This window comes from Haplochromis burtoni, unplaced genomic scaffold, assembly GCF_018398535.1.
Source record: "Haplochromis burtoni strain Fernald_Lab_line unplaced genomic scaffold, NCSU_Asbu1 Contig_6, whole genome shotgun sequence".
NCBI lineage: Eukaryota > Metazoa > Chordata > Actinopteri > Cichliformes > Cichlidae > Haplochromis > Haplochromis burtoni.
The window spans coordinates 2,821,890-2,849,606 of NW_024582367.1; the positions used below are offsets into that span (position 1 = coordinate 2,821,890).

The 27,717-nt window shown below is 41.4% G+C and overlaps 1 protein-coding gene across 3 annotated transcripts in view; it reads left to right on the forward strand.

Moving 5' to 3' along the window:
• thrab (thyroid hormone receptor alpha b) overlaps window positions 1–18,404 on the forward strand; it is a 150,502-nt gene extending 132,098 nt beyond the window's left edge. For all 3 annotated transcript variants that reach the window (XM_014335658.2, XM_042223702.1, XM_005913653.3), the window contains 3 exons: window positions 8,405–8,551; window positions 10,872–11,130; window positions 13,916–18,404. In XM_014335658.2, the coding sequence (XP_014191144.1) occupies window positions 8,405–8,551; window positions 10,872–11,130; window positions 13,916–14,166 (657 nt within the window). In that variant the 3' untranslated portion in view covers window positions 14,167–18,404. The remainder of the gene's footprint in view (window positions 1–8,404; window positions 8,552–10,871; window positions 11,131–13,915) is intronic.
• The last annotated feature ends 9,313 nt before the right edge of the window (window positions 18,405–27,717 follow it).

The window sequence follows — 27,717 nt, forward strand, 5'->3', positions numbered from 1 at the left end:
AAGGCCACTGTGGAAGAGAGCCATTACAGCCGACACAAGTTTAAGTCACATTAAGGTCATTTTAAATCTGTTTAAAGCACTAAATATTGGTTGAAAATACCCAATAAACACAACCATCACAATCTATTTCACACAATAAAATTCTGTAGCTCTATTTTAGTGTTTTCCAACAAACATGCAGTCACTCACATGTCTTTATCGCTGTGTATTCCCCGGTCTTTTTCTATTTTTCTCACCTCGTCTGTGCCTTTATTCCTCAGTTCCCTCCAGAGTTGTGAGTTTTATTCATTCAAATCTTCTGGGTTCTTAACGCAGACATAATTCTCCTCATAGTTTTCACCTCAACTTTTCGTTTCCACTTTAATCTCACGCTCGTCTTCATTTCTTTGTTTTCTCTCTCACTGTCCCTCGGCATCTCCCCTCACTTTCCTTTCTGTTTTGCCCATCTGCTTTCCGTAAGATCCTTTCTTATCTCAGCCAAGGCAAATCCTCAGTCATTAGCGCTCATCTGCAAGTTGGCAGGCATTGTGTGTGTCTCTCACACACTGCTCTCCTGCATGTGTTAGTGCTCAGATTCATCCTGGACAGCCCCGTCTGGGTGTCCCCGTCTGTATCAAGCTCCCCTGTCACGCATAAACACAGACTCTGACCTTATGTTTTGGCTCAGGCTTATCGGAGATACTTACACAGTTTTAAGTGCCTGTCAACAGCTTTGCAGCAGAATGAGATGATATGTCACGTCCAAATCAAGGCGCTGTATTTAAAAAATTCTATCCCACCAAGGTGGAGAGGGTTTCAAAGCATTTGTGGCCTGCTTATTGCAGAAGGCAGTGGATGGATGTGATGAGAACGTACTCACATAGCTGCATAGCTTTGTCCTGTCACCACTTCCTCATGACTCATGACTTGGTTGAAGGCTACAGTGAGCAGGTGGAAGGTCAGAGTTGGTGTTAAAATTAGGGTTAAACATATTTTTAACAGCACTTAAAATTAAAGCGCTTTATGTTACGGACGGGTCTTGCACCAAGCAGACTTTAAAGCTCAGCACAGTAACCCTGAGCTTGGTTCCTCTAAAGGATCAACTGTTCCATTTCACACGGCATTCACACACTAACGGGGCGCTGGAGTCACTTAACCCTGAATATCTAAATTTAAATGCTAAGCCAACCAGGATGAGCCCATTCTGCCCTATGAGGACTACTACTTTAAAACAGCAGCAATCACACTTCTTCTCATACACTGTACTTCAGCATGCAAATGATGCCTGATGCACTGAGGGATGACCCTCCTCACTTAAACTGCAGTGTTTTCCTGAGAGAAGAGAAGAAATTCAGTATGTTGGAACGCTAGTTTCATTGTTACGCTGCATATATCAGGTACAGATCAGATACAGGCACAGAACAAATAAAGAATATGGGGAGGATACATGAGTACCTCGCGTATATGTGTAGAAACCAGCTGCAACCCACACGAACAAATTGAAAATATGTAAATAGTTCGATTTCCTCTGGTGGCCGATTGCGGCTGACTACTGTAGCGATCGGTAGCGGTAGACTCTTATGTGAAAATGGCAAATTCTAAAGTAGAAATAACTGCCTGATGCTAAAAATGGTTTTGTTCTCTATAGCTGACTTAAACCTTTATAAGCACAGGGGAAAGTTAAACTGTCGTGTGGATGCCAATGCACATTTTAAGCATGAACTCACCACACTCATCTGTATGGTGTTAAAAGTCCCTAGAACCCTTTTGTTCAAATATGGGAACTTTAAGACCATGGCAGGCAATAATCTCAACACAATGCAGCCTAAAGTGGAAATTTTAATTCTAATGCATCTTTTTTAATTTAAAAAAAAGTAACAAAGTGCTTGAGAGAGGTGGTCCTTAGGTGTCATTCACACAGGCCTAGACACTGGATAGCAACCTGCTGGCAACCTTCAGTCTCCAGGCAAAAACGTGTATTCTCCAACTGCTTCGCAAGAGGTTGCCGGCAGTTGGTAGGTGAAGTTGGTCTCAAAGAAGTGTATGGTGCTACCCCGAAAACCTTATTACGATCAATTTGGCCGCTAGCAGACTGCCGCAGTGACTTGTAGCTTGCGACTTGTCTACAAGCACTTGCCAACTCTTTGGTAGCGGCAGTGAAACTGTTAATAGTGTGAAGCGCAGAGAGCATTCCCCTTCAGATTAAATGTGTTTGTTTCAGCAGTAAGGCACGACTTCTGGTCCACTTCTTCTAGCACTTGTTGGCTATTTAACATACTTTCTATGTAAATTACAGCTGACCACTGGTTCTAGCAACCAGAGAAATTCAAAGTATATTTTTAGTGCCTTAGCCTAAGTGCAATGAATTTCAGCCAGTGACAGCAGCAGCCTACAGAATCCAACCAGTTGAGGGAAACACATTTTTTCCCTACTGACCAGGGGTTCCCATTGGGTTGCTGACTGCTCTCTAGGTCTGTGTGGCTGAGGCTTTACAGACTATAAAGGATAATAAGAAAACATCTGCTATCATTACACTTAATCTAATTTTTAGACCAAGAAGAAGTGACACATGAGCCACTCTGTTTCCATTTTTAGTTTTGTGTGCTTTGTTTGTTTGTCTCGTGGCATCACCCACAGCACATTGTGGCAGTGTTGACTGCTTGTGAATGAAACCGTTTCAGAGATAATGCGGGGCCTGATGTTTCAGATTTTTTATTGTTGCTAAGACCAACTAACATATCTAGCCCATTGAATCATTTATGGAGGGGAACACACTGCTCTGACTTGTAACACAGTGTTCTCTCTCACACGCTTTGGTCTGGCATCTGGAAACGGCGTTGATGAGAGAAGATTCGGTTCAGCTGTGTGCGGCAGCTGTGCCTGTGTGGGTCTCTACATCGGTCCAAAGGTCATAGCATTCCTAATTGTCTGATAGCGTTTCTATTAAAAGTAATAGCAAATCTTGTTCGTTCACAGTTCAACGCAGTCTGCAGAAAATGCACGAGATAGTTTTGTTTGTGCACACCTACATATTCATGCATCCATCAAACGAGCTGCAGACGAGGTGTAACGTCTCGTCGACGTCAACAACCCCGTCTCAAAGAAAGGAATGTCAGCACACTGGTGGTCTGCAGCTTTCCAATGCAGTAGGATAAGATTGATTCCATGTGTATTCAAAAGGCTTTTCCCTCAATATTCAGATAGTTCTCAAAGATAGAACTACAATACACGGGATCATACAAATTTGTGAAGCATGAATGCAAAATTATTCACTCATATTTACTAACAGGCGGGATGGCGAGCTATCCATCTTCTTTCTACTTCCCGGCTACTAATGGTCAAAATGCACTACTTGTTCCAAGTTTTCTATTCAGTTTGTTAGGCGGGAGAAGTGAAGCATAAATCGTCACGGCGGCACTTCATCTCACACAAACCTCCTTTTTTCCCCCGATTGGTCCTGAACTTCTGACCTTTAAGCTGTTGCTCTCAAAAACATTAAAAGGCCTTGAAAAGCTCTCTCTAGCTACTTAGTTGTGCTGCAACCAGGCAATGAGAAACAGACATATGTGATTCATGCATGGTGGGCATATGGTTTTGGTTGAACAGAGATATCCAGAGTTAAAAACAGCAGTTTTTTAACCTGTATTCATGAGGTGCTCTTACGATCATGCCATGCAGTTCATTTTACTCTACTGTGTATTTAAAGCACTGATATGCAAATGATATGTGACCTTGTATATCTAAAATTCTTGCACCTTGCAAAGTCGCTTCTGAGTGATTGGCACTGATAACAATTCAGCATGTTGTGGCAGTTTCACTATCAATGTTCCGTCACATTTCTGTGATTGGTGATAATTTATTCATTAGTAATGCATTTTAACCACACACATGTTCACTGTTTCACAACAGCAAACCCAATTTATCTTCTCCAGCTCTGCAGCAGCAAACTTTTTGCAGACCTATTGCATCTGATAAAATAAAAGGTCAGGATGACACTGCAGCAAAAAGTTTTTACTGTTTTCTCCTCTTAATGAGCAAATTCCCTGAATGTAATGCTGCTCATCTTCAAGTCTAAATATCTTTTGGCTTCCTTTGGGACACATTCTGGGCCTTTTCCTTTTCAATGTGCAGTTCAAGGAGAGCTTAACACTTATTAAAAAGCCTGCTTCGGCTCCCTGACTAACTAGTCTGTACAGCAGCAAACAAACACATAATCCCTTGCCATCTCTGCGGGTACAGCTGAGTGCATTTCCTCAGTGTCACCCAGATGGCTATGCAGTAAATAAACAATAACAGTTGCAAGAAAATCACACGAGTCCATTAGAAAGCACATATGAGCATTGCATAGGCCAGAGAAGAGGAAACTATTTACAAATACTAATTAATACCCGTACATTCATTGTGCATGAACGGCTCTATGGCAATACCAATTCACCAGCTGCAGTCATGTGAAAAAGAACGTTTTCACAGGCCTCTATGCAGAGCTGTGAAAGTTTTAGAACATCCCGATAACTTGAAGTTAGCATTTTCTGTGTGACTTTTTCAGTCTCATATCCATGTGGAGGAATTTTGGCCCAATCTTCTTTACAATGTTGCTTTAGTTCATTGAGGTTTGCAGGCATTTGTTTATGCAGAGCTCTGTTGCAGCATTACAGTCGGTTTAAACACATGAGTCTTTCCTTTTTCAGTCATTCTGTTTTGGATTTGCTGCTGCGCTTGTGATCATTGTCATATAGCATGACTTAGTTTGGGTCAAACTCTACCTGCCCTCACTCTTGTATACCTCTTTTTGGTATACAAGAGTAATCTGCGGTCGACTCAGTTACTGAAAGTCTTGTGGTTGCAAAACAAGCCTCCTCCACCACCCTGACAGTTGGTTTGAGGGGTTTGTGCTGGTATGCTGTATTTGGTTTTCACCAATTCTGGCGCTGTGCGTAATGACCAGACATCAGCGTTTTGGTCTCATAGAACTCTTGTGTTTTATTCACATGCAGCTCTGCAGACTTGCAGCTCTATCCTTTTTACAGAGAGGAGGCTTTCTCCTGGAACTTCCTCTAAGACTTTTTTTTAATTGTCCTGTCATCATCTTTAGCATTATCATCCTTGTTGTTGTTTATTTGTTGTTTATTTTCAGATTGTTTTGGGGGATTTTTTGCAATTTCTTTGAGCATTGCACACCACGCATCTGACCTTGGGATGAACAGCCACTGGGAAGACTGTAGCATTGTATTAACACACAGTTGACTGATCCAGAACAGTTAGGCAGTTGTGGACTCTGTAAGGAATGAATCAAATACACTACTCACACATATAGCTGGGTTAAAACTTGGAAAATAGTCCTGCAAACTAGATACACGAAACAAATGCTATTGAGCGGATTCTTAAAAATTGTGAACTGTATCACTGCCAGAGCAGAACAATGCTGCATGAACTTTATTCAAAGAACTGAAGGCTGCATTTGCATTTTATTGATTAGGCGAGCTTTACTGAATCGCTTTTAATTTAAAGATACTGGATGCCACCCCTCCATAATACGCACTTGGCAAACGATCAAGTCCACTTTGTCATGTTTAATTTAAAAGGTCGGTAAGTCTGAATGAGAAATTAAAGAGTTTAAAAGTGTTCTTGTGTAAATAAAATTGTACCCATGAAGTCGGGTAGTGACGATGGGATCTGTGGAGTGTTGCCTTTACAGATGCATTGGTTCAAAGAAGAGAAGACCATCCTAACTTTCCCTGTTGCTGCTGCCATCATGTGGGGTGATTTCTGCACAGGCTGCAAATATTGCACAGTAGATTTGTAATTTTAGCAGCTCTAAACCCTGCTTGCTTTCTTTAAGTGCTTCTCTTTTGTCCCCATTAAGAGTGAGGGACACCAGCTGATGTTAGCAAGTGACCAAGCACATAAGATCATTGAGAAAAGGAGCTGAGGGACGTTTTCCCAAAGTCTTCGGCCTCCTGGGTCTCCTCCAGGTGGCTATCGAAAAGAGCATCTTCTTTTTACACTGTCTGTGCACTCACCTTTTTACCCTATACTAGTATTAACTAGTGAAGTGTAATAATCAGCAACGATTGTATTTTTGTGCCTGTGCAAACTTCACTGGGAATTACATAACATATTTTGCCAGAGGACCAGTGAGAGTCAGCGTCTGCGATTTGAGCTCTTTTCTTTCCAAGTTTTTTGTTTTTCTGCTGCCTCTTTTTCTGCTTGAGAATTTGAGTAGAGGAGTTTGCGTCAGCAAAGCTTGGAGCAGCATTTGTGTGCGATTTCATGACTCATGTTGCCACACAGCATGATGAACAGTTTACAGAAAGTGCAGGCTGAAATCCATCAGAAGCGAAATCCCAAAGGATGATCAGATGGATGGGATCAATGGCAGCGTGAGCTGAGCGACATTTTTCCTAATGAATATTTGTAATCAAGTCTGCGGATGATGGTAGAAAATTTGAGTGAAATACAAACTTTGCTTATGCCATACAAATTCATCACACAGAACAGTGACATGATGGGATCATTTCCAAATCACATTAAGTCCCCCGGTAATACTAATCCTGGATGGATTGAGCTAAAGACTATATTACATTGTCATCTGTGTCAGTTGTGAATCGTGACACAGAGCTAAACCCGAGAGATCTGCCCGTCTCTCTCCCGACAGCTGTTTTCCCAATACTGCCATGAAAAATGGCCGCTGACCTCCACCAACAAAAGCAATGTTTTGTTTTGGCTCTTGCATGACAAGAGTTGCAGTCCATCAAAGTTATTATAACAACTACTTGAAATTTTCCATAATTGCCCGGCTTTCAGCCTCACAGCAGAGGACTGGCTGTGTTTGCACTGACTTACGCAATCCTTCTTCCTCTGCATCATGATTGATGACTCTTTGTTCGAGGTGATTATTCCTCTACTTTTATCTCATCCCATTTATAGCCGGAGCAAAGTCTGAATAAATGACTCTGTCCCTGACACATGCTTTATTTACTGGAGCGGGAAACAATATTTTTCATAGTCATAACATCAATTCAAACAACTCTGTAAACATATATATTAGTGATCGGCGGTCTCCCTTTAAGTAAGTGTTATCTGTTTGATTACATGTCGCCGTCCTTTCTCCAAGGACACTCCACTGTCCTCTGAAAAACTGTTCGTTGATTTGCAGCACTTTGTGGAAAACAAACCATTTAGAAAAATGTTGTATTCTGAAACACCTTAAAGAAATCCCATAAAAAGGCCATAATATTTACTACTTTGTCTGAGGTGCTCAACTACAACAACACACCGTACGAACTGGAAAGGCAAGCAGCTGTGACTGGGGGTTGGCTCGAATCACTTTGCTATTAAAAAAAAAAGGCTATGCGTAGTACACATAGACAAATGTAGCCACAGATATAAAAGTGCAAAAATGTCTGTCTTAGACTGCAGAGACAAACAGGAGGGATGCTTTCTCTAAGTCAAGAAGTGGATCACAGACTAGGACAGCTGACTGCGAGCGCATGATATCCTCAGCACATTTCCATTCCATTTGTTTTGTAATTTTGTGTAGGATCATGCTTTAAACTATCAAGCTGATGAATGACATCACTTTAATGTCAAAGAGACATGAGGGGTGTGTTCCAAAGTGTCTCCTGCACAGGCCTCCTCAGTGTCCTCTTAAGTCAGGGGTGTCCAACTCCAGGCCTCAAGGGCCGGTGTCCTGCAGGTTTCAGATGCATCCTTGATCCATCACAGCTGATTCAAATGGCTAAATGACCTCCTCAAGATGTCTTGAAGTTCTCCAAAGGCCTGGTAATGAACTAATCATTTGATTCAGATGTTCTGACCCAGGGTGATATCTAAAACCTGCAGGACGCTGGCCCTTGGGGCCTGGAGTTGGACACCCCTGTCTTAAGTCATACTGGTTTCCACGATTGGTACAGAAGCACTGAACTACTGTCCACTGAATACTTAGGATATTATAGGCTTTGGACAACACTGAGCGTGGTTGTTTTTGATGTTTTTATGGAATTGTTGACTATAAGCATTTGAAACAATGCAATTGGCCCACAGTTCAGTCAGTTCAGTCTTTTGACTGCATTTAAAAGATGTAGGTAGCAATCGTGACATTGTGCATTGTTTAGTAAGCCCTACTTTATCCTTGTTTCTGACTCATAATTTACAAAATCAGCATTTTGTTGCACATAAGTGTTAAACCAGCGACTGAACCCATAAATATTCATGAAAGTGTTTACTGAGGTCAAAGATCGAGGGACCCTCAGGGCTGGTTTGCAGTTGCTTGGGCATTAGAAGCCTGGGCTTCACTTTGCAGAGCTGTAAACTAGGTTCATCATATATGGATGAAACAGTTTTTATTCTTTTCTGCTTTACTAATATCTAATTTAACTTTTCCTCTGTGCACTAATCAACCGCCCACATTTATTTCCCCATTTAGCCAGAGAAAATCGGCCAGTCTCCAGTCGCTCCAACATCAGACGGAGACAAGGTGGACCTGGAGGCCTTCAGCGAGTTCACCAAGATCATCACTCCCGCCATCACCCGTGTCGTTGACTTTGCCAAAAAACTGCCCATGTTCTCTGAGGTGAGTGGCGGTTAATTTGACCTGAAGAGCACAGCGGAGGCCAGAATTAACACAAAAATTGGCAAAACTGTTCATTTACCACAGCTAAACCAAGACTGCTTCAGTTTACCAGAGATGTCCAGCACACAAGGAAAGTGCTGATCATTTACATATTTCCTCAAGCAATCGCAGTGTTTGCAAAATAAACCGGCCTTTGTTTCTGACAATTAGTGAAGCATTCCTGCTCCTGTTTGGCCTGCCTCACTTAGCAGCACGTAATCATGTTTCCCTTCTGCGCTGCTTGTAATGAGACCTCGGGTGATTGGATAATTATCAGGGTGTATCAGAACTGTTGTCTAGCGGGACAGCTGTAGTGACAGAGCAGTATGACTGTGAGTCTGCTGCGTGATGAATTACAGAAGAGGAAAAAGTCTTTACTGTGATCTATTAGAGTTTATGAAAATGTCACTTTTTTATTTTTTAATCAGCATATTTTAATGCATTGTATAATTATTATACAAGAATCGCTATCATGATGGATACTACTAATCAAGTCAGTGTCTGAGCATAGATAAACTCATAGTTTAGCTATAACAAATTTAAAGTTTGAATATTCCAGTCACAAGCACATGATCAGCAATGTTTAATTTCCTATCTTCTTCTCACATTGTAACATATTTTATTATAAAAGAAGCCATTTTAATCTGATTAAAGAGGCAGAGGGAGGGAACTTGTTTGGCTTACAAGCGATCTGTTCGTGGCTCTGCAATAAATTACTAATAAGAATCCACAGAAACAAAGCCAGCATTCATTTAGCCAGTAAAAATTAATCTGTTGCTTTTTGACAAATTGATGCAGTACTAACTGCATTATTAGGCATTTACTTTTAAGCCTGCCCCCTAGTTAGAAATTTACAAGACAAATCAAGCCAGTGAATGTCAATTAATCTGCTCTGCAGTCAAGAGCAACGAGGAAAGAAACCAGCTTACATCAAGGTACGATTAATTCAGCACATCAGAGGCTGCAGATTTAATTGAACAGGTTTTAACCCAGAGTTTCTAATATCCATGTAAATCAGGGTGTATTAGTCATAATCTGTGTTCATCAGTGGGGGGGGGGGTACGCCTATTTTCAGCCCATCTTCATATTTCTCCTCCTCCCATCCCTTCCTCTTTAGCACGTCTCTCTGCCTTCCTTGCTCTCATTTATTATTTAGTTTCCTCTTTACCTAAATTCTCTCTGCCATTATTTGCTGTACTGCTTTATTGACACTTGGATAATGGCGAAGATGTGGGAAGGTAGCAACGCAGCTGAGTCATATCTAATGTGTGAGCACTAAGGCAATCAACTGAAGGGCAGATATTTCTCATTTTTCTATGAAACTTACTGAATTAAATAAAAAATTGGTGTCAAAGATTCAGTTTGTGGATGGCAGGTTTACAGGGCAGTACCTGCTGTGAAACCATGGATGTATACAGATGCCAGTGTTTGAAATAATGCTGCAGAAGACACTGGCATTTTTTGTTAGCTTGCTTCATTTTTGTAGTTATTTATTACTACGACCCGTTGATATCGGCCATAAAATGAGATGATACAAGCAGCTTAATTGAGTTTCCACTGAAGGGTGTCTGCGATCCAGATTGGCTGAGGAGCTCAGTAATTTGGGATGGACTCAGATTAGAGCCACTATTCCTCCACATTGAAAGGAGCTAGGTGAAGTGGTTGGAGCACCTGATTAGGACGCCTCCTGAACACCTCCTTGTTGAGGTGTTTTTGGCATGTTCAGCTGGAATGTTGGCCCCAGGCAAACCAGGGCTTACTGCAGAGAATATACCTCTCAGATGGCTTCTGGTGTTTCTGGAAGAAGAGCTGGTGAAAAGGAGGTCTGGGCATCTCTGCTCAGACTGCTGCCCCAGCCTTTAGATCCAGATAATGAGCGGTTGGATGGATATTATACAGCAAAATGGTTTATAAAGGAACACAGCTCTCTGAAATACAGTAAACTAAATAAAATACAGTAAAAATGGGTTAATAAATTTGGTAAAAACATACAAGGACATCAACTTTCAGATGACATTATAGTGACTCAGCATAGACAGCATGTAAAGTATAGTGGTATCTTTTATTGAATGATTATTTATTTATTTAAAAAACCTGTTAAATCATTTTGTTTTTGGTTTTTTTGCACTTAATGTTCACGTTTATTTTTAGCCTTTCGCGTGACCGCTTGTCTGTGAAAAGCGCTTCATAGATAAACTTTTCTTACGTACTTGCTTTGTTTTTGAGAATATGACAATATGTTTGCTCGGAAATGAAAACGAACGTGTTTTTCATTCACCAGCTGCCTTGTGAAGACCAGATCATCCTGTTGAAGGGCTGCTGCATGGAGATCATGTCCTTGCGCGCAGCCATGCGCTACGACCCGGAGAGCGAGACGCTGACGCTCAGTGGGGAGATGGCTGTGAAGCGGGAGCAACTGAAGAACGGCGGGCTGGGCGTGGTGTCGGACGCCATCTTTGATTTGGGCAAGAGCCTGGCACAGTTCAACCTTGACGACACGGAAGTGGCGCTCTTGCAAGCCGTGCTTCTCATGAGCTCAGGTTAATGCTAAAACCTTTATTCCACATATTTAAAGCTACATGGCAGTCTCTGGACTTGTTGCACATGTTATTAGTGATATATCAGTTTGAATTTAATGCAATTTAAATGCAAATTGTTAGTCTCCTTTGGCCTTGCAGTTGCAATACAAAGACATCATTACTCGATACTCTACATATCATACAATGTAGCCTATTTTGAATCAAAATCTAATTATAGTCTGAAGATAAATGTCCACATGCATATTCAGTGTTGGGAGCTCAATTTAAATGTGATGAATAAGTCTTTGCATGTCTCTAGTCTTGGTTTATTTATTGTAGAACATTTATTACATACATGCGCAAAAGTGCAGTTTTTTCAAATAGTAGGATGCAAAAAAAGAGGGGATGCCCTCGTCTCTCTCAGTGCATCCACCAATTATTTAAAATATGGCAAATATACATAAATAATATATTAATATACATTTGGTGCTGCTGCCCCATGGTTAGCACCATCGGCTCACAGCAAGAAGGTGCTGGGATCTATGTGGTCATTTCTTTTCATTTTGTTGAGTGATATTCCGGCCTTCTCCCACATTCCTAAAACATGCATGGTTAAAGTACTTGTAAACTAGCCACAGGTGTGAGTGTGAATGGTTGTCTATCTCTATGTGTTGGCCCTGTGATAGACTGGCACCCTTTCAGGGCCTACCCAGTCTTTAGCTCTATGACAGCTGAAATAGGCTGCAGCGCCTCTGAACTGGATAAATGGAATAAATTGGATAGATGAATGAACGTAAATAATTTATAGTTGTTTTTTTGTTTTTTTTACTGATTAAAAAAACTGAAAAAGAAAGATAATATTAAAATGCTGTTAGGACAAACAAGAACTACTCCCTGCCTGGCTGGTGTGCTTGTGGCGTTGCGTTCAACTGGGAAGGAGAGTAGAGAGAGTAGTCAACTAGACAATGAAACATTGCTGTCCTCCTTAGTCGGCAACAGAAATTTTTTTTCTGGACTGCAGACCCAGGAGATGCCTGGATATTGAAACCCCTGGCGAAAAATCCCAGCAAGGATTTCAGTCTCTAGATGTGCAAAGCTGGTAGAGACATACCCTAAAAGACTGTAGAACCACCTTTTGCTGCAATTACAGCTGCCAAAGTATTGACTCAGGGGGCTGAATAATTACGTACACCCCACTTTTCAGTTATTTATTTGTAAAAAATGTTTGGGATCATGTATGATTTTCGTTCCACTTCTCACGTGTGCACCACTTTGTGTTGGTCTTTCACGTGGAATTCCAATAAAATTGATTCATGTTTGTGGCTGTAATGTGACAAAATGTGGAAAAGTTCAAGGGGGCCAAATACTTTTGCAAGCCACTGTATGTTTCACTTCATATTTTTCCCTGGTCATACATGCCCCAGTGCATCCTTCAGAATGTGCACGATGGAGAAAAATGTGTGAATGCAGCTTGTAGTTAGTCCTCAGAAGTACTAAGAGAAAAAACTTACACTAAGTAGCAGTCTTCTTACCATTTTAAAGTTGCTCTGGTTTAGGAACACACTGTGAACTATATGAAAAAAAACTGGCACAATGCCACCAACAATGCGTAACCACATGTGATGTTAATCTGCAAAGGGATGAAAGCTGCTGGTGCTAGCATCGCTAAAGTATCCACACTTATGCTAGAGTCACACTAGTTAAAACAGTGACTGGAGATGGCAGCGCCACCAAAATTATGGCAACCACGTGCAGTGAATTTGCAGCCTTGTTGTCTTTAAAACGGTTGTTTTTAAGACGAGGATCAACTCTGCGACCGCTCGCAGTCAGCTAGCCTCCTAAGAATGACTTTGGTGCGCCCAGACGCCCTTAAAATGGCAGTGAAAGAGAGCTCATTGCTATCAGTCTGGGATTAAATGGGGTCAAGCTGGCATTAAAAGCAATCTGCTTGTGATAAATGTGATAAATCAGCGAAACTGCAAATCTATTGCTTTCTGTATGCACATAAATTCACATTAAACAGAAATTCACGTCATGTGCGTACATTCAGAGTCTAGCCAGAATTTTATAGATTTCAAATATAAATTCCTCCACAAATAGCGAAGTAGTTGCTGCCAAAATTGCATAAGCGCTCAGGAACCTTATAATATATATGAATATACCCAGACTGCAACCAGCTGGCAGACAATTAAGCAGAATACCCTATTTAAAAGAGACGCAAAGCAAAAAAATTGTGCTCATCGGCACAGACTCATTGGCAGTTTGTCTGTATTTGCAAATTCAACTGCAATTATTTGCTAACCTTCACCATTCTGAGTGACTTCAGTCAGCCTGAGTCACATGGGGGTTGTTTAAAGACAGGTTGAATACCACCAGGCACCCTATGCAATCACATTGTGATTAAAAGTGTTATGTAGGTGTTGCAACCACATAAGTGCGAAAGAGAAAAAAAATTAATTGCAGTCACCACATAACCACCAGCCTTTACTAGTCACAAGGATGTTGCCATCCTATTTTTATTCTAGCGTGACTGAGCCAATAAAAGTGAATGTCACCCAGATGGCACCATGATAATATAATGCTATTTGCAGTAAGAACCTTGGACATGATGCTTGATAACAGGTCTCATCTTATTTAGTATTGCTAACATTTATAGTTCTTACATCTTCAACTATGTAGTACTCATTGTCTATATGTTCTCTTTTCCCTTCTCCTTCTTCTATCCTTTTCCCATATTTCTTCTCCAACCCCCTCCCCACCGCCATCTGCGCTCCCTCTTCCCGCTCGCCTTCTTTGCTTTGTGCAGATCGCTCAGGCCTGACCTGTACGGAAAAGATCGAGAAGTGCCAGGAGACGTACCTGCTGGCGTTCGAGCACTACATCAACTACCGCAAGCACAACATTCCCCACTTCTGGCCGAAGCTTCTGATGAAGGTGACGGACCTGCGGATGATCGGGGCGTGCCACGCCAGTCGCTTCCTTCACATGAAGGTGGAATGTCCCAACGAACTCTTCCCCCCGCTCTTCTTAGAGGTCTTCGAGGACCAGGAGGTGTGAGACACACTTGCCGGCACGCAAAGGGAAGAGAAAGTTGGAGCGAAACAGAAGATGGGTTAGTCCATCGTGCTTGTGGGGGAAGAATGGAGGGAGAATCCTCTCTGCAGGAATCTGCATTTCTCTGACATCACATTCACAGTATGTGGTTTTAAAACTGGAAACAACAATATCAGAAACAACACACCAGCAACAGGAGAGTGAAGCAAACAGAGGATTTTGTTTTGTGAACACCCTCTTCTCCACCTCTTTCTCCTCCTTATACCAACCCCTGTTTTAAAATCTGTTTGGGGGCCCTTCTGTCTGAGCATAATGTCTTATCTAGTAAGAGTTGTAGCCATTTGCCAAGACACAAACACACACAGACACACACACACACACTCACAGCCTGTTCCACCTCAGTTCTTCAGGGCAGCACTCTTTGGAGGGTCAGTTCCCCCTCCTTGGTTTTATTGTAGCGGTCACAGATTTACACTTGTCTTGAAGCCCATGTTTCCAGCGTCAAAGCTGGCCAGCACCTCTCAGTATTATTTCTGAATAAGTGTTAAGGCATTGATTCAGAAGGTATGGACAGTAGTGTCATCTTGTTGCTCACAGTCATGCAGGCGCACGAATTTAGCAGACACTGCACATAAAAATTTCAGCAGACGTAAACGTTTCCGTGGTGTATAACGGCGGCAGTAAAGCAGAGCAGCCACACCACTTATCAATTACTCAACTCAATCTGAGCCATGACAGCTGTTTTTGGAGCTTGTTCTTCTCATATCCCTGTGAAACCGGTGCTATATTTATATAAGGCTACTCCAGTTTTATGAAATTGTGTTCTCTACCTTTGAAAAACATACAGACCATGGCTTCATATCTACTTTCATTTTTGTCATTGGACCGGTTCCTGTGACATACAACACACACATACGCACACACACGAGCAGACTTGCCTTGTCATTGCCTATGCTGCTTGTGCCAGCAGCCTACCATCTTATGAATGACAAGTAAGCCCTTCTCTGTCTGAAGAGTTACAGCATTGAAGGAAGGGAAGGAAGAGAAAAAGAAGGGGAAGGAGAAAGGGAGATGCTTAGAGGGGAGGTGGGAGAAAAGGAAGGCGCAGGGACAGAGAGAGGAATTACAACGTAAAAGCTGGACTGTAGCCAGAGGTCAGAAGTAAATCTCCCACACCCAACCTCCGAGGAGGCTCTGAATAGCAGCAAACACCAGCAAGACGGCAGGCCTCATCACATACACACTGACTCTCTTTTTGTCTTTTTAACTCTCTCACACACACGAAAACACACATCACCTCAGAGTAACGTGAATGCCTCATTTTACTGAATGCACTGCACGGCAGTGTTGATATACAGCCCTAACCTGCAGGGTTTGTACAGAGTCCTCTTATCGTGGGCTCAACTCAGTGTGGCCCCTCCAGGCTTCCATACACATTTGCCTTCTGTTTTGTTTTGTTTTTTTCTTGCTTCTTGGTTATTTTCTTTTTTTTTTTTTTTTTTTACCATGGACGTCACTGAGAGCAGGCAAATGCCAAGAAGGCTACCATTTACCTCAAAGTGGACACACCCCTAGGCTGGGGCAGCATTACTGCCCCTGTGGTGTCAGGCACTACCTCACCTCTGTGGACACAGGGCAGCTGCCCACAGCCTACACACAGACATACACCATTCGAGTTGGAGTATGTGTAGAATGATACACAGATGTGCATAGCTTTTTGCATAGGTGCACACTCGTAGTCATGGAAAGACTAAAACACTCGCAGAATACACACATACACACAGCGCTGTCACTTGGTTCAAATGAAATACCACTGAAGACAGGAGGGCCAACCATCCCCCTGGAAGGTTTTACCCCCTTCCAGGGAGTGGTACCCATAACATTCGGGTTATCTCTTCTTCTTTTTCTTTTTCTTTTTTTTTTATCAAGTGGGACCAAGTGTCATCTTTTCAAATTTGGATTTACCAGTTTCTCTAAAGACAGAAACCGGCTCGCAGAAGCAACGAAGGACAGCGTGGGATGTGCAGCCCATTAAAGCAAAAAGCAGCAAGAGGAACGATTACACGGAGTAACTGAAAAGTCAAGGTGGCCACGCCCGTCAAATCAGCATGTGGTGATGACGTACCACGCTACACTTACGATAGCTGCCACTGGAGCTTGGTAAATATTTTCATGGAAAATTTCAGCTTTCTGTCATGCATGGGCAGTGTGTTTGACATAAAAAATGATGGAGTGAAGCCTCCTCACAAGCAACTCAATCGCACTTCTAGCTCCCCAACGCTCACTACTATAGCAGTAATATCTCAGCTCAAACATCCATGGCAGATATGACAAGTTTACCCTCCAAATGACCATACAAGAGTGTTTGATTTGATTTCAAAAGCTCACTCTGTTCAATCCAATTCTGGGGCCAAGCCAAATCTCACTGGGTTGAAAGAAATCTAGTTTATTTTCTATCCAATACCAAGCAGTAGTTTATACTGGGCACATGCACAGGATGGGTTATCCACACCTCCTCAGAGCTTGAGTGCAGTTGGGAGGGGAGAGGAACTGGAACGCCATCTTTGGGCACAGCGGTGGAGTCTGGTTTGATTCTTCCTAAAGTGCATCACCACCTCTAGAGATCCATCCCCACTCTTTTCTTTTCTACCCTCCTCTTGTCCAGTCCGTGACACTGCCCTTTCTGGAGCCTAGCTCAAGTCTAACCCCCCCTCCTGCCATCAATATGATAACAGACCCCACTCAGCCAGGCTGGTGGGAGTTTTTGCACTAATGCAACACCCCATAAACTCTCCTTTTCGGGTTAGTTTCCCCAATTAAAATTGACCACAAATGGGTATTCTGAACTGCTCTGTTTAACTGGGCCTTTGCACTTGCAGTGGGCTTGGCCCTAAACCTGTCCTGTTGTCAGCATTACACCAGTAGAGCCAAAACAGCCCAAAAGCAGTGGGCAGAGATCCCTCCATAGGAGGGCTTTCTCTTTATCCATGTAGTACTCACTGTCCCATACTAGAGCCCACTCAAAGTTCACTTTAAGCCCTCTTCTGAACACTGAAAATCCTCTCCTTTACCCAAAGCATCCTAGCTGTCACCGCTGAGCAGTTCATACCCAGTTCTGTCCAGATTCATTCACACCAAACAGGATCCAGGCCTTGTGAAACAAGGCTGGCCATAACTGCCCTTTTAGAGTGGCGCCACCAATTGAATGTGACCGACAAAGCAGCAGGGACGAGAGACTGGAGTGTGAGAATGCGTGGATGCAAGAGAAGAAGAAAGGACAGGAAACAAAGAAACAAACAAACAAAAAAAGCTGAGGGCCCCAACTCTCACTGCCATCATTGACATGGGCGAGAGGGGGTGATGTGGCTGGTTGCAGAGACAATGTCGTCAAACACAGGGAGGAAGGGCAGATGTCCCCTTCGGCTCCCACGCAGCCCCACGCAAACCCCCGCTCCCGTGCCAGCTGACGACCCCAAATGTCCTCCCTCAGCTCCCACTGTAAGGATTACCTCCAACGTTCAGATTGTGAGGATCAGGAAGACAGATCCCGCATTCCTGAGATGCAGGTTTGGGATTCCAACACATCTTTGTAAAAGAACCGATAAAGAAATCGACGGCCTTTGTTTTTGTGAGCTGACTGGGTATGTGCGTGTGACAGTAGGGGTTATAATGCTGCTTTTTACCTTCTGAGTCTGATGTAGATTAAGAAAACAAAAGATATATGAAAAGGATTTTACATCCGTCAAACAATATGAAAAAAAAAGATGACTTTAAAAAAAAAAAAAGACTCCGGAACAAAATTATTGGAGATTTTTTTTTTCATTTTATCATTGTTTTCTTATATTTCTGTTTGTTTGTTTTTTTGACCCTTCAACTGCTCTGTGTAAAAGAAAAACAAAACAGCTGTTGTCACTTTTTGACCATGTGTGCAGTGTAACATATTTCACTTCTTTTTCACGTCTATAGTTTGTGTTTGTAAGCCAACTGATCTGTTTGTCCGTGTGTCTGTCCAGTTGTCCGTCCCCTTTTATCAGGAGGAAATTTACAACCAACAAAAAAAACCCAGGAATTTCTTTTTTTATATATATTTTGTTCCTTTTTTTTTAATGAAATACATCTTTGGAGGAAAGAAAAAAATAACAAATAGAAAAAAATAACGCAACAAAAACTGAAAATACAAAAAAACAACAAAAAAAACTGAAACACAATCTTGTCATACCTCACACAACACAAGACTCAAAGGAACTTGGGAGGAGTCATATTTTGCAGGCACATGTGAAAGTTCAGAGATGCATATATAGATTTTAAAAAAGTGTACATGTCGAGATAATATGTGCTTGTGTACGCATCAGTGTAAGTTACAAAAGGACTCTTCCCTCAAGCTTTGGTGCCCTCTACCTTATTGATTTGGTTCTCGAATGACAGGAGGTGCAACTTAAACTCAAGAAAATGTCGAGACATCAGCTCTGAGCGCTGCCAACGTGAGCACTTCTCCACCTTAAAGGCACAGTCTTTAGACGGTAAACCTAAAATGTGAATGGCCCAGAGACTGAGGGATTGACTTCTGTAATAGCTGAGTGTTTTATGGAATTGAATGTAGCTGACAGGAGGGGGCTGGACCTGACCCCGGCACCCACAACCTAACTTCCACACACCAGCAGAGAGGATAGTGGTGTCACATAGATGTTACAAAACAACCAACAAAACTGAGAATATATATATTGCCCGTCTGCAAGGTGCAATACTATGTTATGTATTTTTCTATGTTTTGTGTTTTGTTTTGTTTTTTTCATTTACAGCTTATTTTGGCCATAACCAAGGATGTAAATACAAAAACATACAACACTCGAAGATTCATTGTAAAAAGTCAATTTAACCGCTCCATCCCATTGTCATGCAAGTGGATAAAAGTAAAAAGAAAAAAAAGAGCAAAGTAATGTGTAATGCTTGTTACATTTTTTTTTATGTGTGCACCCTCTCACATGTGCATGCAGATTCATATTCAGAAGTGCCCTGTGACATTAATCGTAAGCCCTGTGCCTCGTGTTGTTTGCAAAGAGATGGATGCATACCCCTCGTGTTCTCACGCTTCACATGAATGACTATAGTTTTGTGTGTGAGTGTGCGTTTACCTATGGGATCAGATTCCGTTTTTCCAAACTATTGATGTGAGTGTTGCCAGCAGCTGCGGCAGTTAAAGGTCAGGAGTGCAGTGGGGGATGTTTTATTAAAAAGACGCTTCACCCCAAAGTCAAATCTACATGGCCCATAGTAGAGCCAGGGTTCTCTAAGTGTGCTCCAGTGGCTCTCAGTGGCATTTTTGTGGCCCAAGTAAGAATCCACTACTATTATAATTTCATATATTTGCATATATTTTATTCATCCACAGTTCTATCAGGACTGAGAAGCCAAAAGTAAGACATGACAGGAAAACAAGGACTTTATTAAAGTGTCAAAGAGCAGTGGATAAAGAGGCAGGTCGATCTAGCAATAGGGAACCCAACAGAAAAATAGGGAAACAACAGAAAAGACTTGGGAAAAATGGGGCTTGACCAAGACGTATAGGTAAGGGTGATAAGCAACAGGTGAATTCAATCAACAGAACATGTTAAAAGAAAATTCGATAATCAACTAGTTTTCTGAAGATACACACACTTAAAAAGCCTTTGATTAAATGTGCATTTTTCTTGTGCTCCCTAAATCTGCAATTGGTCATCAAAACACCGAGAACCCCCTTATGTTGGTGTGAGTTGCCTTTTTCTTTTCCAGAGACATGAGCTGCAGAAACGTCAGCCTTCTCTTGAGGAACAATAATTCTAACGGGCCCATTTACTTTGTGCTTCTTAAAAACTCCCCTGTCCAACTGAGCTTTCAGTCGCCAAGTCGCTGCACTGAAGGAAAGCATGCATCTACCATGTGACAAGAAGCTCGTGCCTATGACAGAATGTGAACATGACCGGCATTCATTTCAGCTGAGCGGTAATGCTTTTCATTTGCAATGGCAGGCTTAGTTTAGTGCAAAGAAAACAGTCTGTACCTGAAACTGGTCATGTCGCAACACGGTTTCTGACTTTTCTGTAAGTAACTTCACATTACTTCTGAGTTTTATAGATTTTGGGGCACTTATGTTATAATTAAAGAGAAAACAGGCGTATCTACAAATTATATATCCAAAACTCTGCAACTCACACCAAATACTCCAGGTAGATAAACGTGTATATTTGATTTTGGGTGACTTACAAAGGAAAGTGGGAAGTGGGATAGGGAGCAGGGTATCATTGGGATTGAATGCCAAACAGCTGTTTAACACCCACATCGTAGTTGGCAAAGTCTAAAATGGATTTGTTCACCAATGCCCCAAAAAGCCAGCCTAAATACACTGAATCCGAACTTTCTGTGAGGATCAATTTAACTGAAACCTGAAGTAGTTTGCAACAAGTACGTGAGGCCTCATTAACACAAGTCATTTCAGATGCCATTGGGGCCTTCTTCCACAGGTCATTTGCTGATGTGGTTGCACTTGTGAGGCATAAAGATTACTTGTGCATCTTGGAAAGACAAATGTGTATGTATAGCATTTCAGTAACCAGCTAAAACGAGTCTGGAATCACCTCTCGAATTAGTTTCAGTAATCAGATCTCAGTCAGTTTTAAATGCTTTTCTGGATCCATTTCCTTTTTTCTGCTTCTATGAGATTGAATAGCTAACCAACCTTCCCACAATGCATAAATGAAAGTACAAATGGTGTCTTAAATGATGCAAGTTTGAACCAAGCATCATATTTTCAGCTCCAACTGTTTAAAGCTGAAAGTAATTTTGGTTTATAACAATTGGTGACACCCCGAGCTCACACAAATCATGCTGTTCCTCACCACAACAAGCAGACTGATGTTTTTGAGGCTGGCTTTGTGGAGCTTCTCAGCCCTTCCCCTCCATGGATCCTGGTTTATTCTCACATGTTGACATGTTGGACAAGGGTGGAGATTGTCTGTAATGTCTTTTGGTTTTATGGTTGTTTTTGGTTTCCCTCTCCCCTCCCCCATGCCAAATGTAGAGTTTGTTAAGACATGCAAGTAGCAAGATGTCTATGCAATTTCCCTCCAAATCCCTCCAAAAGACATGCTCACTGTAACAACTGTGAGCCGGTCTTGCTTATGAAATCAGATTTGGCCCTTGCTTGAATTCCAGAGGTTCTTTGCATGACCCAGAGACCCTTGCTACTTTGTGTGGGTGCGGGCCAGGACTGTTGGGGTTAGCTGGCCTTTAGCCCAGCCTGCTGGCTGGTCCTTAGGCTCAGTAAATCTTCACAGTCGTCTGGGACCCAGAGAAGTAGGAGGGCTTCCGGGGATGTTGTGGAGAACAAGGATTCTACGAGACGTGCTGTTTTTTTGTGAACTGCTCAGAAAGTGGTGTGTGTATGTATATGTGTGTTGTTTGGAACTTTGCTTGTGTGCGTCGAATGCGATGCTCTCATTGTTTGGTGCGTCTCAGAGCCTCAAATTATAAAATTAAAACCAGGCCCTAAATTTAGTCTTTCTTGAAAATGTAGCTTTAATCTTTGCATATCGCGACCAAGTTGCTGAAAGTTATGTATTCAGAGTAGTTGACGTTCATATGTGGATTTTATGTAGCACAAGTAAGGTTAGTTAACCATGTGCTTACCTCTGCTTTTGAAATGTGAGGCAAGTGTTTGATAGCAAAAATCCATTTTCCTTTAGCACTTACTTAGAAGCACTTTGAATTGACCAAACCAACAGTAGGTAGAAGATTCGTCAGAGGTAATACTATAATCATGAATATATATATATATGTATATTTAAATTGCACCCAAGCCAATTGACTTTTGCACCATTAAATTTCTGTTCAATCTGAAAGTAAAAACGGCAGAGGCCTTTGGGCAAAGCCATGCAATGAAATAATCAATTATAGCGTTTACAGTTATTTTGAATGAAGTGCAATAAGTGGCTGAGTAAACATTGTGAATTTTATTTGATTTTTATGTCTAATCAGATCTCTTTCTTACATTTGTGTGAAAATAATGCACTGTCCCATGAGAGCATCGGCAAGACCCAGTACACACACACAGACACACACACGTGCACGCACACACGCAAACACAGACCACTTTTTGTGAATGGGTAAAGGAAGCTATTGAAGGATTCTCTCAGGTAAAAGAACATTTTCTAATAAATGATGATGAACCTTGGATGAAAAAACCATTGTTAGCTCCTCTTTTTTGTCTCAATTTGCAATCACCAGTGTTCATTTTACACTTGTTCTGTCATCCTTTCCTGGATGGAAAGGAGTAGACATCCAGGTTCCCAGAAATCGGACCCCAAGTCCAACCTCGGGCAGACATAACCAGGCCCTCACTGCTTTCTTAACCCTAAATCGAAATCGATTTCTTTACATGTGGGGAGTGTTTTGTCTGTTGGTTTTTGTTTGTTTGGGTTTGGGTGCTTTTGTGTATCGCTTGGGTTTTGTGCCGCACTATATGGAAGACCATTCCTGCCAGAAAAAAAGAAAAACATCTGAAATATTAGGAGTATTTTTTAAAGCATCAGATTGATAAGAAAATGCTGAGAGACCAAGTCATCATTTTTACTTAAAGGAGATCGACTCCCATGTTCAAGTCGTATATTTTGATTTCACACGGTGATTATCATCACTTAATTTTGACATTTGATTAATTTAAAGTGTTAATTATGGGGTTATAACATCAAAGTCACACATGTTTCATGAAACACGTCTTTCATAAAAGATCATGAAAGAGAAAGTCAAGATCTGTTGTTTTTGACTCCGTTTGGTCGGTTTTTTCGTGGAATAGGTGAGTTACCATAACACAGTAAAGACATACAAAATGATTGATTTTGGTTACATATTTATTTTTGATTATCAATAAATTACATTCGCATAGATATATGCAAGAAAAACTGTGTGCAAAAATAAATTCATCCTTTCATGTCAGCAACACTCTAGCGTCTTTGCACTCTTTAGGGTCAAAGTGCCAGCAGCAATATTCAGCTTTTCCTCATCCAATTGCTTGTGGTGTACATACAGCAGTGATTGGCTCCCATCCAAGCCAGGCACTATTTGCCCTCAGCGGGGCAAATGAACTGGCTGTAGTCCTCCAGCCACAGGCCTCTTTTAGTTTCTGTTTAACTCTCAGTTGTATGGCTAAAACCAAGGCTGTGCATGTATATAAGTGTGTGCACGTGGATGTTGCTGTTTCACATGAGAACTGTGCTGTGTGCAAGTGAACGTTGAGTGTAAGTGTGTGAATGCTGAATGTCTGATGGACCTGCTTTGCTTCCCCTTCCAAAAATCCCTAAAGCACCTTTTCAGGCCGCGGTGTGTGACGGAAGTCTGTAAAAACAGATTCCTGTCACATACTTGTGTTATTTCCTTTGAAGAATGTAACCAACACTGTGTTCAGCGGGCTAACAGAGAGGAAGAAGGAGGGGTCACTTGGGAAGCATTTCTACTTGAGTGTGGCGGGACTGCAAGAGATAAAAAACAAAACAAAACTGTGAATTTCAGGAGTGGGTGATATTTTAAACTAAAAGCTGCATCAATTCTTACAAATGGACTGTTGCTGCAGAAAAGAGCAGCCACGGCTGCGCTTCGAGGCTTTGCAATTTTGGGTTCTCCTTTCCAATGATGGCCTTATCGATTGTTTTTATATCCCTCCTCTTGTGTGGCATTGCTGTACAGCATGTTTCATAGGACTCCAGAGGATTTATTATGAAGGCTTGCACTTAGAAATGCTGTGGAGTTTGTTCTCGGGGAAAAGAATGAATTAATATGCTGCATGGTAGGAACTGAGGACTCCCAAGAGTGACTTTAAGGTTATCACTACATACAATATTAAATGACTATGTCCAAGCTAGTACTCCCTTTGTGGCTGCATTAGTGCAACAAGAAAATCAGAAGAGAAAATTGAAACCCATGAGCTAAACAATGCAATCAAAGCACCAAATGTTATTTATTGGACAAGCTACAAACATTGTTACAAATTTCTGACAATGTTCAGTAAGCGTGAATTATAATTGACTGTTAGAGTATGTTTGGATAGCTATGCATTAATAGCTGAGTAAGATGCATATAAATTAAGCTGTATTGATCAAGAGACTAAAGTCACCCCGTTTATACAAGGTTACATTAAAGGGGAACAGTTATCCTCATTTCCAACTAAATATTTTTTATTCTTGGACTGTACTTGAGTTGCTCTTATTATCCTTGTTTACCTCATGCTCCAGTCACACTACAGAAAACAGAGGCTGGAGACTAAAATTATTGCAACAGTGTGCAATGAACTTGCAATCTTGTTACTTTTGAAATGGTTGCTTTAGAGACGGGCAACCACTCGTCAGTTGCTGCCATCAAGACAATGATAAAACAGTCATAAGATGAAGTCAGTCTTCTTTCAGTTTCTGACTCCAATTACATGCAACATACATTTAATATAATAAAGTCACATAAATCTCTTGCAAATACCACGTTAGGCTGTCCACATATACTGAAATTGCTATTATGTATCTACAATCAGTCCAGCCAGAACCTCATTGATTAAATCATCATAGATGATATGTTTAACTGCAGAATGACACAGGCGCTCAGCAACTAAGAAAACATACAGCTAGTTGGCAGACAGTTGAGGTAATTCCCCTGCTGCAAAGACGTGGCATAGATGAGTTTTGCTGATTGGCGCAGACTATTGCTGATTGCATTGTGTTAGCAGTCTGTAAATCAGACTGCAATTATTTGCAAACCTGTTCCAGTTTGTTTGAGAGTGATTGCACGCAGCCCGAGTCAGATCACGTTTGTTTGGAGACCGGTCGCCTCCCAACTGGCAATCTGTGCAATCGCATTGTGATCAAAAGTGGTCACTCAGAAGTTGAGGGTGTTGCACGCTCAACCGCTGCAACAATCAATGCAATCACTGCGCAACCGCCCATTTTTCTTTGTCGCACGGAGGCTGCCTTTTTTTACTCTCATGTGACTGAGCCATCATACTCTGCCACTATTATACTTTACGATTTTACCCTGTAAGCCAACTTTCTTCTGATTGGCTGCCCCTCATAAACAAAACAAAAAAGGAAACTTCTGTGCTGGCAGCCTGAGCTGTGTGCCTGAAATTACCATATTAGGGGATATCTGTTCTCAGCGACATCACACCAAGTGAAGAGCACACTTATTTAGAAAAGATGAACTTTGCCACCGTGGCACCCAATTATTAGGGAAGTCCCATCTTGTGACATTCACAGGAATTACCCCTTTGTGGCCATTAGAAAGAATGCTGGTTTAAGGCACTTTCACAGTGCCTTTAATAGTCACACCTATGTTTTATATGCAGTTTATAGCCAAGAGTAGAGAAAACTATCTGAAATTTGAGCTTATGGCTCACAGGAACTACTTGAACTTATCTCAACCTCATTATTTGAAACACTGATCATGTTTAATATGAGTATCCAGAGAATATATGTGACAGAAAATATGTAAAAGTATAGTTGGTCCCCTGTAAACTCAGTTCAGTGCTGTATGATTTGGCCACTATGAATAACTTTATGTGGACACTGTTTTCCTTTTTACACCAAATACCAAGTAAGACCTGAAGATACTTATAGGTGGTACCGTGGTGTGGTCTTGGAATAAGTTTTATGCTGCTCTGACTGTCTGCATGGAGATTTATAGCAATGTTTTTTGTAAACGGGTGTAAAATGCATGCCTAGACAGATAAGAATGTACACGGATTAGCTCATTTATTAACAGTCTATCAATCAGAGATACAGATCAGAGAATATATGAATATATCAACTGTATAGTAGTTGTACGGAGGTGGGGGCTGCTTATAAGAAAATTATGCAATGCTTGTCAGGTTGAAAAATTGGTTTAAAACTGCTCAGGTTTGATAAAAAGGCCTCAAAGGGTGCTTTCATCCATCCTCTGTCTTTCCCACTCTATTGGTCCAAGATGTCTCACTTGTCCTGTTTTGTCAAACGCTCTCAGAGCATGTGCACCATCAGCTCTCATGGCCCACGAGCCCATTCTTGTACGCAAAATCCGAAGAAAACTCTCTCTGGTCAGCAAACCTTAAGGAAAGAAATCCATTTATTTCACTATGTAGCAGGTCCAAGTCACTTGATACAGCACCAGCAAATTACCAAAAACCACCACGGCTTCAAGGCGCCATGCCCACTGCTTACATCGTCTTTACTGCACACCTTTTTGCCCACAATGTTTGTAACAGATAGGTCTCAGTGTTGCATGTACAGAAAGCTTAGCATGCTTATAGTATGTTCTGTGAAACTCGCAAAAACTGTGTTTCAAGGAAGGTTTCGTTTTACCAGGAAGCAGACAGTTCTACATCCAGTATGCAGCAGCTGGTGCTCGTGCTAGATGTTTTTGTGTCAGACTATTTCTAGATGGGGTTGTCATGTACAAATGTCTATGAGCTATATGTGTCTGTATTCACTATTTTACTATTAATTGTCCTATTTAAAAGAGACACTTTGTGCAACACGGGTGTGTGAGGCCATATGATAAATCAAGAACAAGTAAAGTCTTTAGAGCTGCAATTAATAGACTGAACGACTTGGTAGGGTGTATTTTTTTTCTTGATTTAACATGAAAACATCAGTTTCACGGTCTGTATTGTGCATTACCCTCAACACTTTTTACAAACCTCATGTGGTAAATATTACAGAAAAATCAGCCAATAGAAGCAAAGTAACCTCACAGTCGGAGATGAAGAGCTCTTTCGCTCTCTCCCTCTTTTTTCTCTCTCTTTCTCTTGCTCTCTGGGTTAAGTTTTAATTTGATGTTTCTTTGGGAATTTTCTTTCTCTGATCTTCTCAAGGACAGTCTTTCAGCCTGCATATTTGTGTCGGTGGAAAAACACACTACAATACATTTAACAAAATTACAAAAAAGGAACCACTGTTCTTTGTTTGATACCACTCTTTCAAATGTTCCTTGTTTCACTGTGACTGCAGAAGCTGCTGGGAAAAAGATGTGTTCTGCAGACATCAGGGGTTGACCTGACCAGTCAGGGATAATTGGAAGGTGCCAAAGACAGGATGCTAGGTGTTTTTGTTAGTTATTTTGAAACTTTTCAGCCAGGTTATTATCTTTGGAGCAACCACAAACAATTGTTACTTACCCCAATCCAGGATAATGTGTAGGATTTCATCAAGTCAGTGGCTCATGAAGTTCCTTTAGTTCATTTTAATTTAAACAAAACCTCACGTAATGAAGTGATTATTAGTTGTAACATTAGAAAAAGATTTGCATAGCTACTGTTACATGGTCATACTGTTACACAGTCCCATTTTGATGCACAAAATTAATGTTCAAAATAGATTACTTTATTAAATATGACTTAAAGCGACTGAATAACCCCAGAAACTCATCAGGACAGTGCTAAAAAGTCAAGACAGAAAACTGTTTTCCCATACAGTTCTATCCGGTTGTTCAGTGATGACGCGACGAATCCTACTTCCGGGTCTAAAGTAGTCTGCGTTTAATATGGCTTTTGTGTTGTTAACATGTTTA